Here is a 17,879-nt window from a genome sequence, read left to right as displayed (position 1 = left end):
CAATATAAGGTTTTCGGTTTTGGGGAAGAGTTTGGGCTTGTTGTGGTGGTTGAGGTTGGGTGACGGCAAGGTTTCGGTAATTAGTCTTGGGTTTCTTGTTGTTGTTGTTGTTGTGTCAGGAGGAGTTGGAGTAGTTTATAGCTTGTGGTGCGGGTTCAATCTTGGCTTGGGGAGCGGGCTCGATTTTGGCTTTCTCGATTGTTTTCTTGATGGTTAGGGTACCCTCCTTCACGTGATTTTCCGATAGCCAACCGGCTAACGTGATGGCTTCCTCAATGTTCGCGGGTTTGCTACTCATGACTGAGTCCCGGATTTTCATCGGTAAACCCCCAATATATTTGTCAATTTCACGTTCGGTTGGGGTGACCAAGTGAGGTACAAGAACGCTTAGCTCGTGGAAACGGAGCGAGTAAGCGGCGCTATCACCACCTTCTTGTTTTAGGTCCCAAAATTCTACCTCAAGCTTTTGGAGCTCGTGTTTAGGACAGAATTTCTTCTTCATCAGCGCCTTGAGCTCGGCCCATGGAAGAGCCATGGCCATATCCGTACCTTGGAGGTGCATGACACTACCCCACCAAGTTAGGGCGGTTCCCCTAAACATGCTTGAAGCGAAGTTTGTCTTTTTCGCTTCGGGGCATTCGCTGTGTAAAAACACATTCTCCACAGATTCGAACCACTGCAACAACGTAGTCGCACAGTTGGTTCCATAGAATTCGGACGGGTTGGCACTAGTAAATTGTTTAAGCAGGTAGGATGCGGGTTTGGGCTCAATAGGTGCAACAACGGGTGCGGGTTGGTTTGCTTGTATTTGGGTTATTAGTTCGGGAATCACAGCGGCCATTTGCTTGGCGATGATGGCGGCCATACGTCGAGTGGAGTTCTTGCGCGGTTGGCGTCTTAGCGGAGGCATGCTAAAAAAATTATAAAGAAAATGGGATAAGTTTTTGGGTAAAAAGGAAATGAATATAAAGGTGTATAAAATAAAATAAGATTTCGATTTTTGATTTGTGAATCCTAGAGTTAGTATGGAGAAGATGTTAGTGTTAGATAAAATATAAAACTTTGTTTATAAATAACAAAACCGAAAACAATAGTAAATGGGTTTTTTTTAGAGAATTTAAAGCTTAAAAATTTGAGATTTTGAGATTTATAGAGTTGGAAAAATCGTGCATGAACCACCATGACTTGATATTCCAACACTAAAAAGTTTTATAAAACAACATATTGGAGTCTAAACATGTGTACGAACCACCGAAACTTTTTCATGTTTTCGACTCAAATAACGATAATAACACAATAAATCGAGATACAACGTCATGTCAAACACTAGTCCACGAAATCACCGTAGTTCTATTGTTTTAACACCGAAAATTAGGATGGCGACCGGAACGCTCGCATTCGACTACTTAAAGTATTGACATTTATAACACGATTTATGGCCTAGAAAACGAACATTATAACTCAACCATCCCAGGTAAGTAAATCACCTTCGATTCTTGGAATCTTTTTGTCAAATGGTCATTTTATAATTTCTCGTTTCCTATGATGGCTACAAACCCGAAATAAACGCAACCTTTAAGGGATTTGAAACAACGGGATCCAAGTTAATCTTGTAATCCATAAAACACAATGAAAATCTACTTTTTGCGTTTTAAGGTAAGGATACCTTGGAAATACTATGAAAGTGTGTGTATATGATCATTTAAGATATTGGTGAATTTTAAACAAGTTAATAAATAAACATGCGATATGAACAATTAGATAGAGTAAACACGTATGAACACACGTATAGGACCCTAAGCATAACAATTCTAGGTCGTTACGTCTAACCACCTATCTTAATTATCATGGCTCTGATACCAATCTGTCACACCCCGACCAAAGGAAGGCGGAACATGCCGGGGTGCAACGATTGCTCATAAGCGCATGACACTATTTAAAGCGACAATATTTAACAAACTCATTTCATTTCACAACATCGAAAATGTCACATAACCAAATATTCATAACTCAAATACAACAAAATATAACAAAATATAGCAAATCAAATATTGTTCATTTTTGCTAATATCCTAACGGTATTTGTGATGTTTTCTTCACCGAACTCCATAATCAACCTAGATGCAAACCTGTAACATTTCATAAAATAAAGTTTATCAACACAAAGGTTGGTGAACAATTCATAAGTTTGAACAATAGATATATAGTATGAAAAGCCACAAAACTAGTATACAAAACCATAAATAATAGCTATAAACTTGGATAAATAGTTATCGCTAACAAGTTAGCGACACCCAACTATAAGGGGTTGCCAAATAGTTTAGGATTTTATAGTTATCGTTAATTGCATTACGTTAACGACACCTTGCCATGAGGGGTTGCCAAATGGTCTAGGATTTATAGTTCCACCATCCAAAAGCGATAAACACATAGTCAAATAAGCATAGAACACCAAATCGAGCAATTATTCAAGTAAGGTATACAACAACGTTTGTGGTTTAAGACCAAAGTATAAAACATTTAGTTTAGATAAGTTGATATGTCACCCCCAAAATAAAAGATAGAAAACGGGGTATGAAGTTACTCACGTTCAAGTAATAAACTTGAAAGATTGATTATTTGGAGATTTGCCGGAACGACGAGTTTAACGTATGAAGCCTAAATAAAAGAAAGTCTTGGATTTAGAAAGGTTGTCTTGAAGATCTTTAAATAAAATAATTGTTGCAAAAACTAATCAATTAAAGTTCAAGGTTTAAAATGTAACTATTTAAGAATTTATAATAATAACCCTTTTAAAAAATGTAAGTTTGCTCAAAACCGGGTTAAAGTATCTAACCTTAATATTTACTTAACCAATGTTAAGTAATAAGGTGGGGAAAATGCTAAAATGCAAGTTCCATTAGGCTAAAGATACTAAAACGGGTTTTTAACGAGTGTTCGGGTTGTCGGTTCGGGTCTTGACAAATGGTCGAACCCAAAGTCAACTTTCCAAAATATTAATTGTTATGAGATAACTCATTAAAACATACTAACACTTAACCAAGTACGTAGATCTATTGTTTAGAACTAACAACGCACGTTAAGCGAGTGTTCGGTTTTGTCGGTCCAAACTATGTTATGAGATCAAGTTGGATCCAACTATTCCAAGTACTTAAGAAAAATAATTAAAATCAGTTTGTAAACTATTTTTTAAAGAAATATACAAGTCTTGATAACTAAAAACACACTTGTGTGTCTTAAGCGAGTAAAAGTCGGTATAGTTCGGTCTCCATCTCACAAATAGTTCATAGATGGTTTCTACATGCCCAAATATCATAGAACTTGTATATTGGTTTATAAATGAAGAAAACTTAAATTTTACAACAAAAAAAGTTAACTACAAGTCTTTTAAGCAAAAGTTTCGGTTTAGTTCGGTTTCCATCTCCCAACGAGTTCATAGATGGATTCCATATGCTTAATATCAAAGAACTTGTAAAAATGATTTTTAAAACTCAAATATAGCAATAAACATGTTTAAACAACTATTTTAACCAAACTAGTAAACAAAAGTTCGGTTTCCGGTTTGGACTAGTTTCGGTTAAACCGAGGTTAGTCTTATACAAACCCACACCATGGAACTTGTAAATAAGATGAACAAACTAAAGGGTTAGAAGTTAGTCATAAGTGATATGTATAATAAGTTATGTGTGTGTAAATATATATCAAGAACACGAAGTTCTCCATGAAGCCTTGCCTTATGACATTCGAAACTTAACCAACCAAAGTCGGTGAAGTAACAAATAAAGGAAACAAGGGGTGTGTATTATATATATGTTGTACCACCATATTCAAGAGTTAGTAATGTTAGATGAACAATTTAGAATGAAAGACTATAGTTATTTGACTTGAGAAGTCAAAACTTCAAAAATACATAAGAAATAACAACCTTGAATCTATGGAGTTTGAGAGAGTTTTTTGGAGATGTAGCAAGAGTAAAATGAAGAAGATGGGTGTGTATATATAGGGAAGGAGTGAAGGGTTGGGTATAAAGATTCTTTTATGGTTTGCATAAAAATGTGTATGTTTAAATGGTCAAACAATGCATAATATAAAAAAACAATATTTTATATATTTTATATATTTTAAATGACAAGATCCAATATTTTATATATTTGAAATGTTCGGGTTACAAACGGGTCGGGTTTACATAACAAAAGTGACCCGAAATTGACGAATGTCACTTGTATGGTGGTGGAGGTGCGGCTGGTATGGTGGTGGAGGTGGTGGGTTTGAGAGAAATTAGAATGTGTTAGAAGAGGTTTTAGATGATGCCAGAAGTGGTTGGACCATGTCTGCGACAGGAAGAGGGCGCGCAGACGTTTTTTAATGAAACGTCTTCGAAAAACATGAGGGCAATGTCTGCGCGTGGTCTGCGCGGCGCAGACAGAAGAGGTCAGGAAGCTCTTTTGGGAAAAAACAAACACCACCTAAGTTTCTCAAGTCGGATTTTCGGGTGCGAGAACTTTTTTTCTAGAACTCATACCTGAACCAAATCTCCCCCGGGTTATTTGGGTTATTCGGGAACTGGAGATAACTTGGAGACGCTTAAAGGCTCCGTACGGTTGGGTTGGCCATCTACGACCTTGGTTTAAAAAAGCGCGCCTGAGGCGAGCCGAGGCGAGAGGCGACCTAAGGCGAGAGCTTCATCGCTTTTGCCTACTCAAGGCGAGCAATGTTCAAAAGGTGAGAGCGAGGCGCTATTTTTAGGCAAAATCGGCCTGAGGCGAAGCCGAGGCGAGCCCGAAGCGAGCGCCTTTCGTACAGATGTCGTTTTTATGCATCAAAATGTTGTAAAACATGTTTTTTAGGTTGTACATGTAGATAATTTATATATTGAATCATATATAACATCTATTTATTGCTACATTTAGAGTTGGGATGCTAAAAACATAAGATATATATTTAAAAAAATTATATAAAAACCTTACGCCTCATATACGAAAAGCTTTCGCTTTTTGCGCTTCGCGCTTCAGTTTTAGACCTCATCGCTTTTGTTCGCCTCTCGCTTTTTAAAACCAAGGCTACAGCGACATTTTGTCATTTGGTCACCCTGTATGGAGTACCTAAGCAATTATCTATTTGTTGGTTCATTAAAAAAGTATATATTAATAAAAAAAAACTTGAAACTTTTGAAACTAAATTCGAATAGCTGAATTATTAGAAAAGATAAGTAATATACATAAAAAAACATATCTATTTTCTATAAGAAATAAAAAGATGGTTTGTACTTGAACCATATTGTCTAGATCTGTTTTCTCTTCTTGTGTTACGCTCACGCCCGTGATGATGTTATTATTCTACTATATGTGGTACGACTTCATATGGGTGTAAACAAGCCTAACCCAAGCTCGCCTAAACTCGAGTTTGATTCATGGGAAATTTTTCAAGCTTGAGTGTTGCTCCTTTATTATTTATTTTATTTAAATACATATAATATGTTTATAATACAATCAATTAATCATACCCAGTGAAGTCCCACCAACAACAAAGCTATAGGTAGGGTTTGGGGAGGGTGGGATGTAGGCACACCGTACCTCTATCCAAAGGGATAAAGATGTGGCTTCCAGAGAGACCCTCAGCTCTAAAATACATATGTATGAAGCAATACAAAGGAAATCAAAGTTAAACAGTAATATAATAATAATATAATAATAATAATATATATATTGAAAGAATATAGACCTAAATAAGGTAAATAGAAGCCCTAAGGTATTATTTTCTCCCTAAAAATCCTTAACTTTAATTCTACTTCTTCACGAATTCATATCCTCAACCATGTCCTCGGAGAGGTTTAGGTCTGTCAAATCATGCTTAATCCTCTCATCCCACATCAATAATAGACTCGTTTATATAAATAATAGACTCGTTTAGACTTATAAATCTAACCAAACTTCGAGCTTGATTTAAGAGGCGCAGACTCGTTATTGAACGAGCTTATATCTTTAGCTCGATAGAAGATCTGGAGTAAACTTAAGTAGACGATTTGTTGGTTTTATGTAGGATATGCTAATCATATTAGGTTTTACTATGTTCATCCTCAGGCCAGAGAAGTCAAGTGCATAAAGGTCTAGACCACTGCAATCAAGTGCGTAAATGTCTGGAAGTTAGGTTTGTAGATGTTCAGACCGTTGAATAAAAGTATGCAAAGTTACAAAAGATCAAGATACGTAAAGGTGCAGATTGTTAAATTCAGGTGTCTAAGGTCTCAAGTCCCGTGCATAAAGCTCTGGATCCTATAATGGTCTATACCTTTGTTACAAACCTATGGTTTATCTATGGTCAAAGAACATAAACAGTTACAGAAGAACTCGATGCAAGTCCTCTTGGTATAGAAATTTTGTCTGTGACTCACCCCCTAGTCTACATACTGGGTATTTGTTTGTTTGTAATTGTATACTGAATAGCTAATGAAAAATCATGAAGAGCAAGATGAACATATAATTAAATTTCTTGCCTTAAAAACTTATATATAAACCAAAACCTACTTTGTTAAACTGAAAAACAAAACAAAAACCCAGATTTCCATTTGAGATTAAAAAAAAAAAAAAAAAAAAACTGAAAACCCTCTCAAAAGATCATATAAACACCACTCCAGAACTCAATTCCATCACTCCCAATCAATGTTGATGCACCAAAAATAATTTCAAGAGTCCACCTTGGTGTCACCTCCATTTTTTCCCATCTGTAAGATGACTGGCATCAAACACTTTGGCTGTATTCCTTTGAAACCCATTCTTGAATTCACATACTGCAACAAAAGACAACCATTAAACTCATAACAAGATTCATCCTTTTTTGCTTTTATCAAAAGTGGCATTTCAGACAGGCATTTCACCTTGCTTACATCCCTGTAGAAAGAATCGATCTCTTCTTCAGCCAAGCCTCCTTCTTCTTCAGTAGTTTCCTCCCAGCCCAATGACCTCAAGAATCTTACTTCTTCTTCCTCTGGGTACAAAATAAAATCATTCTTTCCATTTTTAGTAATACTCTCACCACCGCCATCGGTCCCACCTTCACCAGGCCTACCATCAACTAACTTGGTTGACTCAGCTGAAGAGGAGTTATTTGACATGGATTTCTTCATCATGAGGTTAAAAAAATCATTTCGGCTCTTAGCTTGAGGAGAAGGTCTTTTCTCGGGTGTAAACGCCTTGCGGTTCATAGGTACAGCAAGAGGGCTATTTGGTAATTTATCACCACCCGTTGGGCTTGAGGTCTCTTTTGCAATAGGTGTGGTACTGCTCTTTTCACGTGACGACTTAAGAATATGAAGTTTTCCAACAGTGTATGCTGATGATGATGTCTTAGCAACATCAGCATGCATAGACACAGGTCGGGGGCTCACAATGTGAGAAGTCTGAATCTGCAGCTGTCCCCCGACCCTTATCTTTGGCTTATCGGAAGAGCTCATAGCCTACAAAATTATTTTACGAAAATTAAATAAATATATATTAAAAAAAAGGTTCTAATTTTATTAAAAGCATACTCACTAAGACTTTAGGCATAGAAGTCATGGGAATCAACTGTCTGGATTGCTTCACAGCAAGCTCTTCAAGCCTTTGACTTCCAGCAGACATCTGCAATCGATGAAGAATAGGTATAAACACATCACCACACATTAAACTACTAGAGTGTACAAGGGGAACGCGTAAAGGAGATATATAAGAGTTTTAGGGGTGTTTGGATGCACATTTAAACATATATATCTAAAATTGTATAATCAGAATCATACAAACAAGCCGAGCTCGAGCCAGAGGTTGGCTTGGCTCGTGGCTCGCTCAACAACTAGTTCGTTGGCTATTTCATTGACTAGTTAAAATAAATTCATACCTTTTAAAATAATAAATATAACTACTGATAAAAAAACAAAAATAATACATATATTATTTTGAATCTGCCTCTTGATCTTTAAAACGAACAAAAAATAATAAAAATAATACATAACATGTTATAAATTCTCTAGTTTAGAAATTTTGTATTATGTGTGTTAGAAAATTATAACTTTTCGCCTTTTATATATCAATATGTGTAATAAAATCAAGACATAATAAACAATTAACGAGCCACAAGCTGCCTCGAGCTTTTTAAGATCCGACACAAGCTCAACTTTTCAGTTTGTTAATATAAACAAACCGAGCCAGCTCGTTTAAGTTCAAGATTGAGCCACAGCCCAACCTGGCCCAGCTCGGCTCATTTACAACCATAGATATCATAATATCAACTAAAAGCGATGGTGTCTGCAGTTTGTAAGATCAAATATTTATATGTTTAGCAAAATGTGATTCTTCAAATAATAAATCAGCTCCAAATACACATCCGAGCATCCCCTTTGAAGTACCTGAGGAGGAGTCTGAGCCAAAGTCTCAGCCATATTTCTGCCAGCTGTCACATTTGCAGTTGCAGATATTGAAGTAGGTCCATTGGTCTCAGCCACAGGTGCGTCTGCTAGAGCCGAGGTCCACACATCACCACCAACGACGCTACTCAAAACAGGGGACGGGACCCGCACAAACTCAAAATCCATTTCTTTTTCTTCTGACCCGAGAGACGGGAAATCCCTCTGAAATGGGTCTTTTCCATTATCATGACCCATTTTTTCGGCTGCTGGCGACGACTCAACATGTTTTGCAGAAACATTTGAATGTGACCGATATGAACGCTTTACTCCATCTTTCTCAAACCAACTTGGTAAAATATTAGCCAATGAATCAGAATAATCCCGGAACCGATTTTCAGCTCTTTCTTTATTGTTATTATAATCCCGATCTCTCCGCCCAGGACTACTATAAGGGCTGCGACTATAGGAACAACTTGTAGGACGTCCTAAATCGTTACCTAAAGACTTATTTCTCAAAGATTTTGATGCGCCTTTGTCATCTACAATAAGAAACGAGTGCACAATTAAAGTAAACAGAGATCAGCATTGTGAGAAAACATACCAGTGTTTTTCAACCATTCGGGCACGAATGTAGGCTCTGTTTTATCCATGATTACTGGTGAACATTACACAAAAGATCAAAAACACACCCAATGAGCATTGAAGTCTGCATGCATGATCACGTCAAACACTAGATTGATCTAACAAACTAGTTAAATCCACACCTCAAACACCAATTTAGTTGTATGCAACAATCATTAAAAGGGTATCTTAAATTGAGGCCAGAAAAGATAAAAATTAGACTAAACCCTAATTACCCAATTGGTCGAATTAGATTGAAGAGAATTGGGTTTCTGTATTAGAAAGAGAAATTAAACAGTATGAATGAAGTATGTATGTATGTATGAATGATTTGGCGAAGAAGGTGATTCGGTGGGGTTTGTTTGTTAAGGGTGCGGTATGTGGTTTGTTGTGATTATGATTTACGATAATGATGAAATTGGTATTGGGAATGTGTTATGTTATGATTCTTTAATCCATCCCTATCTTATCTTTTGCCGAAGATTTCAATTGAATTTTTAAGTCTATTTAGGGGTGTTCGGAATTACTTATTTTTATCAACTTATAACTTATACACTTTTTGAAAAGTTAATAAGATGTATGAGGGGTTTGGCAATTCATAAGACCTTATAGATTTTAACTTAACTTATAAATAAGGGGTTTTGAAAATTTAGAGATATGTAACTTAATAACTTAATAAGTTTGATTTATCTATTACACCCCTTTAACCCTCAAAACCCATTACACTTATTTTTAGTCATTTTAGTTCCCGTTAACACATAAGCTAATCCAAACATTTGATTAAAACTTCTTTTAAGTTCTTTTAACAAAAGTCCTTTTTCATTTAAATAAGCAATCCTAAACACACCCTTACAACTTCACACTCATAAATGATCAAAGTGTATGTATAATTGTATATGTATATCTACACATCTATCTACTTATTTGTAAGCATTCACATTGGAAACTATATTTTCACTTTTTTATGTAATAAAGATAAAATTATAGAGCAAGTAAAACATATTACATTCGATTTGATATAATATAGAAAAGCTATATATAGAATTGAAGGATGATAATTAACCCTCTAAATTCTATTGGAATGTATGAAAAGGGGAAACTATTAAAATAATTGTTTATCTATCTATAATATATATAAACGAAAACATAAAAATCCTACGTGTCGCGATGTGGTCGCTACTCCCTGTTTGGAGTCACCAAATTTGCTTGATTTTTAAATTGAGGCTTCTCATGCATTTGACCCGAATTAATGGGTATGGGTCTTACCAAACCCAGATATTCCTTAAACAGGATATAAACATCTCATTAAATTAGAAATTATTCTCACCAAATTATTGATGTAAAAATCCTATAAAATAGGATATACTAAAATTTAAAATCTTATTTATTTTAAAAAAGATATATATATATTATTTAAATAAAAAACCAATTTTATAGCAAAAAAAATAAACGGATCTTGGGTCTCATCAAACCATAAGTATATTATTAACTTTCATAAATATTATTTATTTTTAGTTATAATTAAAAAACCAATTTTATAGTAAAAAAATAAACGGGTCTTGGGTCTCATCAAAACCAGATAGCTTTTAAACCGGGTTATAACATCTCATTTATTTGTAAAACAATTTATTATCAAACCATACGTATATTATTAACTTTCATACAATAAAAAAAATATAAAATTCAATAAATAAATAAATATTGGAACAAACATTATAAAACAACCCCCGTAATACGGGGGATAAATACTAGTAATATATATAAACGAAAATATAATAATCATATATGTCGCGATATGGTCGCTCCCCCTATTTTTGGAGTCACCAGATTTGCTTGATTTTTAAATGAAGGCTTTTCATTCATACATTTGATCCGAATTCACGGGTATGAGTCTTATCAAACCTAGATATTTCTTAAACGGGTTATACATCTCATTAAATTAAAAAATAATCTCACCAAATATTTGATATAAAAATCATATAAAGTAGGAATATACCAAAAACTAATATATAATTTATTTAATGAAAGATATATATTATTTATAATTAAAAAACCAATTTTATAGTAAAAAGAATAAACGGGTCTTGGATCACATCAAACTCATATAGTTTTTAAACCGGGTTATAACATCTTATTTATTTGTAAAACAATTTAATATTAAACCATAAGTATATTATTAACTTTCATACAATAAAAAAATAAAAAATTCAAAAAATAGATAAATATTAAAAACAAATAATATAAAACAACAGGGATAAAAACTAGTAATATATATAAACGAAAACATAAAAATTATACGTGTCGCGATGTTGTCGCTTCTCTTTTTTTTTGGAGTCACTAGATTTTTAAATAGAGGTTTCTCATGCATTTGACCCAAATTCACGGGTATGGGTCTTATCAAACCTAGATATTTCTTAAACGGGTATAACATCTCATTAAATTAAAAACTAATCCCGTCAAATATTTGATATAAAAATCCTATAAAGTAGGGATATGCTAAAAATTAATATCTGATTTATTTAAATATATATCTATAATATATATAAACGAAAACATAAAAAACCTACGTGTCGCGATGTGGTCGCTCCCCTTTTTTTGGAGTCATCAAATTTGCTTGATTTTTAAATGGAGGTTTCTCATGCATTTGACCCGAATTCACGGGTATGGGTCTTACCAAACCCAGATACTCCTTAAATGGGTTATAACATCTCATTAAATTAAAAATTATTTTCACCAAATTATTGATGTGAAAATCCTATAAAATAGGACATACTAAAAATTATTATATGATTTTTTAAAATATTATATATACTTAAGAAACAATTTTATAGTAAAAAAAATAAGCGGGTCTTGGGTCTTACCAAACCCAGATAACTTTTAAATCGGGTTATAACATCTTAGTTATTTGTGAAACCTTTTTATCATCAAACTTTATATATATTATAAATTCCATTACCATAAATAAAATTAAACCCAAAAAATATATAAATATTAAAAACGAGTAATGTAAAACAGCCTCCGTAATACGGGGGATAAAAACTAGTAAGTTAAATAAATAAAGAGATATAGAACTGAATGTGGGAGGTTTTTTAAAAATAAACAAAATCGAAAGAAAAATATATATTTTAATTAAATTCTATAGGTGAAAATTGAGGCTAACTGAATGCTCTATCATCATCCACATCATCCATTTTATCTTTAAATAGAAAGTTTTTCTGTATTTTATACCTCTATTATAATCTATACTTATACTATATAGGAAGAGCAAGAAAGTAATTTCACTATAAACTTTTAAAAAATAAGAGTTTTACGACCCACATTGCATGTTCTGCAACTCTATATAATGCAACTCTATATTGCTGCGTCTGCATCTTCACAAAATCGTGCATACGACTGGTTATTCAAATATCAAAACCTAAATGAACAAACGCCTTTTCTCTCTTCAGGTTTTGAATTCCATCTCCTAAGAAAAACCCTGGATATCTTCGTCTTCAGCTCACACCTAAGATGAAGATGACTTCATTTCATCTTCACGAAATCTGAGGCGGTGACAACTGTTCAGGTGACTTCAACCAGGCTATGAGCTAAATCATGTAAGTACAATTTCTTTCTCTATTCTGTTGTATATTCGCAACCAAATCAAAATCTAGGGAATGATGGTTCAAACAGAACAAGAAGCACAAGATTTTAACCCTAATCTATCTCGGAATTATGCTGATAATTTGTTTATTAATTTTGTTTTTGTTTCAGGAGAGAACTCTACTGTATCCATATGTTGAGAAAGTGATACCGATTCTCGGTCTTGAGGTTTGATTTTGTTCTTATATTAACTTTCAATTGCATATGTTAGGTGTAATGGACACAAAACTATTAAACTATTGTTTTTAGTTACTCGTGTGTGCTACTGATATAATGTTCAGGATAAAATTAAGGTGATTTTATTATTTGTTTAATGGATATGGATTTGTTCATGTAAAACATTTAGTATTTTGTGACTGAAGTTAAGGAATTCCAGTACATGAAAAATGTATGTAGCTGATAGTAGTTTGATATATGAGATCCTCATTGGTAAACAATTGCTTGTTACTATATAAAATATACAAATATTATATTTTGAGGTAGAAGAAAAACTATAAGTTTCATCTCCAACTTAGTTTTGACGACTTTTGGAAACATGACTTTTAATGTCTAATAAATTACTTGCAATGGTTTTGTGCGGTGGCTGTGTTCATCCTATTTGTCTATATTTTTCAAATGTTCACTATGGAGAAAGATTGTAAACCTTTCTTGATACAAAAAGATGATTCCTTTGAATATGGATTGAAAAATTTCTTTCAATGATATTGTGGATTGGATTTTGTTGGGGTGTTAAGTTTGAGCCCATCAATCTTTTACTTTAAATTTCAAAGAGAATGAGGATTTCAATAATCAGTTGTTTGAAGGGACAAGCAAAGTGTTGAGATTTGGCTGCAGAATGAAAGTAGTGCAAGTACACTTTAAGTTGTTCCTGGCATAATACCTTGTGAATTTGTGCAATACTTTGTGTAAAGGGTATTATTGTCTTTTTGCAGTCCCATTAGGGGTTAACTGTCCATTGGATTGGGATACAAGAATGAAAATTTCCCATGATGCTGCAAGAGGACTTAATATTTGCATGAATTGCTAGAAAATATTATCAACAAAAGTTGGTTATTGGTAAAGTATGCGCGTGCGGCGAAACTATAGACGGGTCAGACATTGAACATGCCAAATGACCACGTGCTGCAGTAGCTCCAGGTAACTAAAATTTATTTTACATCACATGCTTAAAAAATTATATTATGTTATGTTATTAACATTTCTTTATATTTTGTTTGATTAATTAAATCGGTTGGGGTTATGTTAAATAATCAGATATATACTAAAAATTTCAAGTAAGAAAATATATAAAAATCAAACTCATTTATGCTTGCAAGCTAGCTTGAGGTCGATAAACTCGGGCTCATTTATTAAGCATGCTTATTTTTAGGCTCAACCTCAACCTCATCCTCGGTTAAGCTCGGCTTAATTCGAGCTTTTTATATCAGGCTCATTTAGGCTCGTGAGCTAGCTTGAGCTCGATAAACTCAAGCTCTGTTAGTGCACGGTTTTGCGTCTCGAGTCTTTGTATTTATCTTTTGTATTTATTAATGAAAGAAATATTATTATATTAAGTTAGTTCGTTATGGTCAATCTAGTTTATTAAGGATGTTTAACGAACTAGATGTTTAAGTTATTATTCCTCTTAATTCATTAAGGATGTTTAACGAATTAGAGGATAATTCGTTATGTTTATTTAATGTAATGTATTGTATCGAAGTGGAGGCTAGTTCGTTACGGAATGTGTAATGAACTAGACTCCAGCTTCTATTTATAGAGGAGTCTTCCTCTGTTAATATAAGTTTTAAGCATTAACGTATCAAACCTCTATCCGTTTGTCCTCTCGATCAAAGCTTCACTCGCTTAATCTATTACTAATATATACTCATATAATACAATTAATATAACATATATATATATACATAATTAAGAGTAATAATGAACTAGATCCTTTAGGGTTTAGATCTTATTGTTAATCAATAGATCTGAGTTAATCCGTTGGTTAATCAAGTGGTATCAGAGCTTTCGGGGTTCGATTGCTCTTGATCTAGTGTTTTCTATTGATTAATTGAAGTATTATTAAAGTTATTTTGGTTTTATTTTGTTTTGGGTTAATTTTGATTGAATTCTTAGTTGATTTGGTTGAATATGGACTGAATTGAGGAGGATTTGTGATTGTTAAGGTATTGTGAGTATCTGGTTGTTTGGAATTGGAAATTGAATGGGTTTGATAGTGTTTTGGATTTGGATATGTGATTGAATGAAACAAAGTTCTGGTTTTGGACAATTGGATTGGATATTGAGTGATTTGGTATATGGCGTGTTGCGATTTGGTTTCGCGATGGGTTTACGATTAAATTGAGCTATTATTTGCGTGATTTGGTATAGTATCGAGTTAGTATTACAGATTTGAGTTGGTGTTTGGTGTTCTTTATTTTTCCAGAAATCTAGAAATTAAGGATGAAGATTTGAAGATCTTCATCAGTTGTTGAAGATTTGTTATATCTTCAGTTAATTCGTTATTGTAGTTCGTTAAACTTTCTTAATTCGTGCTCAATTCGTTACTCACTTCGTTACCAAATTTGATTCGTGTCATCTAGTTCGTCAGACACGTGGTCTGATTCGTTAACCTCGTATCTAACAAACTTTTGCCACGTGGAAATAGTTGTCAGAGTTTGTTATAACCGTTATAACAACCTGATTCGTTATAGTTGATTCGTTATTAATTGTAGCTAATTCGTTAGTTTGATTCGTTACATTGAATCAGAGATTCGTTAAACTAATTCATTAAGTTGACTTAGTGATTCGCTACGTTGATTCGTTAAGTTGAATTAGTGTTTTGTTACTTAAATTCGTTAAGGTGACTCGAAGATTCGTTACCTTGGTTCGTTACTTTGAATTTGGATTCGTTAATCTAATTCGTTAGCCTGATTTGTCTAACTGACTCGTCAAACTTGATAATTCGTTTGACCCAGTTCGTTGGAGATTCGTTATAATCTAATTCGTGTGACACTGTTTCTTGTTCGTTACTCAGATAACTTTCAATTCGTATCATTGATTCGTTATAGTTACTATTCCCAGTTCGTTAACATATTTTCAAGTCTAGTCCTTGAAGTTTGATTCTTTTTTACTTATCAAGATGACTGGTTTTATGCGTTAGCTTCTCAAAACGCACTCATGCAACAAATGTTACAATTGGACACTGAGATTGGACTCACTCCAAGTGTCCTCGATTGATGAAATTTAGCGACGTTGCTAATTGGGAACCTCGTTTTCGTGCTCATCTTGGTTTTGTTCATCCTGACTGTTCCTATTGATGAAGTCTATACTGTACCGATGATTGGAGATGAAACCATTGGATTTACTCCTAAAGCTATTTCATGATATTCTCAAGAGGAGAAAAAGGCATTAGAGATCGAAATGAAAGCTTATTCGACTCTGACTATGGCTTTGCCTGACACTATATTTCATCAAGTGGGAAGCATCAAGATTACTGCATCGTTATTTCAACACATCAGAATGAGAAGTATGGGTAATACTGAGGAAAGCAAAAAGGTGATGTTAAAGTTTCAATTCAGAAACTTTAATCTACTCAAGAGTGAAACTGTTGAGGAAATGACTACCCTTAATCATTTGATTGCCGAAATGGATAAATTAAAGATTGAACCATCTGAATCTGATAAGATTGATATAGTCAAAAATGCTTTACCAAGTTCTTATTCCACATTCTTAATGGTGTTGAAAGAGAATAATTATTTTAAGAATGAAGATCTGACTGCTTCTGAGTTCAAGCAGAAAGTTGAAGCTCGAGAATATGACTTGAGTTGTCAAAAGTCTTCTAAAGAAAGTCAAGATCCCACTTTCTATGGAGGAAGCATGCCTTTAAGCTCGACTGTTGCTCCGATCACTGCATTTCTCACTCAGAATGCACATGAGAACTCAACGACAACATATAGTGATCCACGTGCATGTTTCTTTACCTCTGGAGGTTCTGTATCTCCTGGTAGCTCTGGAACTTCGGCTACTGAAAATCAATTCTCAACTCCCCCGAATGTTAACATGAAGGAGGCTGAACATAATTTGGCCTTTTTATGTGCCTTCATGACTTCTTATGAGAATCTGGTTAGTAGTAAAATTGCTACAAGTGAATTAACTGATGAAGATTATGACCAAATTGATCCTGATGAGTTGGAGCTCATGGATTTGAAATGAAATATGGCAATGATTGTTAGAAAGGTGAAAAAGTTCATGCAAAGGACTGGCAAAGATTTGCCATCACTAAACAAGAAGGTTGGGTTCGATAAATTGAGAGTTAAATGTTATAATTGCCAAGAATTTGGACACTTTTCCAAAGAATGTGATAAACCGAAAAAGGAGTATGCGGGTCCTCGAAGTCAAGATCGAAATTCTTCTGGAAAACCGGGTAATGATGCTGATAAGTCTTCTGGAAACAAACCTTCTGCTTCTGGTCACAAGCTTTGCTGTCTGACATGGATGGAACTGATTGGTCACAAGGATTGCTACGCGACAACAACCAAGCTAACCTGGTTATGTTTGACTCAAATGACAATTTTCAAGATGCAAGTGGGAGTGAGCTATCTTCTGATAATGATACTGAGTCTGATTCTGATGACTCATGTGAAAAGCTTCCAACTACTTTTGCTTGCATGGCCAAAATCAATGAGGTTAGTTCTTCTGTTTCTTGTGTTGATTGTGAGAAAAACAAGCCTAAGTTAGACTCTTTGAAAAATCATAATGACTGTTTAGTGAGAGAAATTGCTTCACTTAAAGATACTTATAGACAATCTTTAGAATCTCAAATGAGATCTAGGGAGAAAACTGAAGCATTGTCAATAAGTAATCATGATCTCAAAGCTGAGTTGTCTGTCAAAATGAAAATTAATGAACAAAAATTCAAGAAATTTTGAAACATCGTTCAAAGATAATTGAGCTTGAGAATGAAGTTCTTGAGTTGAAAAACAAGTTGGGCAAATTTAGAAACTCATCCTTTTTGCTAAATGAGATAATTGAAGTATCTGGTAAGAAAAAAGACTCTAAAAAAGGTGTATGTTTTATTGAAATACCACCACCATTTCATAATGACTATACGGCAAATCCTTTTGCTAAGAAAGAAGAATAAGTAATTGTTAATGAACCTGTTGTTTAGGAAAAACCTAAACCGTTAAAAACTGATAATGTTAAAGCCCAACCATCGACTCAAAAACATCATGTTGAAAGCAATAAAGTGTTTGTAGAGAATGTT

At 33.9% G+C, this 17,879-nt stretch overlaps 1 protein-coding gene across 1 annotated transcript; it reads right to left on the bottom strand.

Annotated features, from left to right (window-relative positions):
- Positions 1-6,673: 6,673 nt before the first annotated feature.
- On the bottom strand, positions 6,674-9,052 carry LOC143635617 (uncharacterized). Its single transcript, XM_077103404.1, has 5 exons — positions 8,979-9,052; positions 8,378-8,916; positions 7,530-7,616; positions 6,875-7,453; positions 6,674-6,787 (listed from the first exon to the last, which is right to left on the bottom strand). Exons 1-5 carry the CDS (start codon positions 9,025-9,027, stop codon positions 6,683-6,685), a joined length of 1,359 nt encoding a protein of 452 aa, XP_076959519.1. The 5' UTR covers positions 9,028-9,052; the 3' UTR covers positions 6,674-6,682.
- Between the last annotated feature and the right edge of the window lie 8,827 nt (positions 9,053-17,879).

Source organism: Bidens hawaiensis, unplaced genomic scaffold, assembly GCF_021521415.1.
Source record: "Bidens hawaiensis isolate Kalapana, Puna unplaced genomic scaffold, B.hawaiensis_p1.1 tig00000536_1, whole genome shotgun sequence".
Taxonomy (NCBI): domain Eukaryota; kingdom Viridiplantae; phylum Streptophyta; class Magnoliopsida; order Asterales; family Asteraceae; genus Bidens; species Bidens hawaiensis.
This window is presented reverse-complemented; position numbering and strand designations above follow the sequence as displayed.

Bases quoted from the DNA above. Each gene is read 5' to 3' on its own strand.
- LOC143635617 (XM_077103404.1), bottom strand. From the start codon at position 9,027: ATGGATAAAACAGAGCCTACATTCGTGCCCGAATGGTTGAAAAACACT. The intron at 8,917-8,978 runs GTATGTTTTCTC...TTCTTATTGTAG, and splicing joins CGAATGGTTGAAAAACACTG to ATGACAAAGGCGCATCAAAA. The intron at 6,788-6,874 runs GTGAAATGCCTG...CTTTTGTTGCAG, and splicing joins TCTACAGGGATGTAAGCAAG to TATGTGAATTCAAGAATGGG.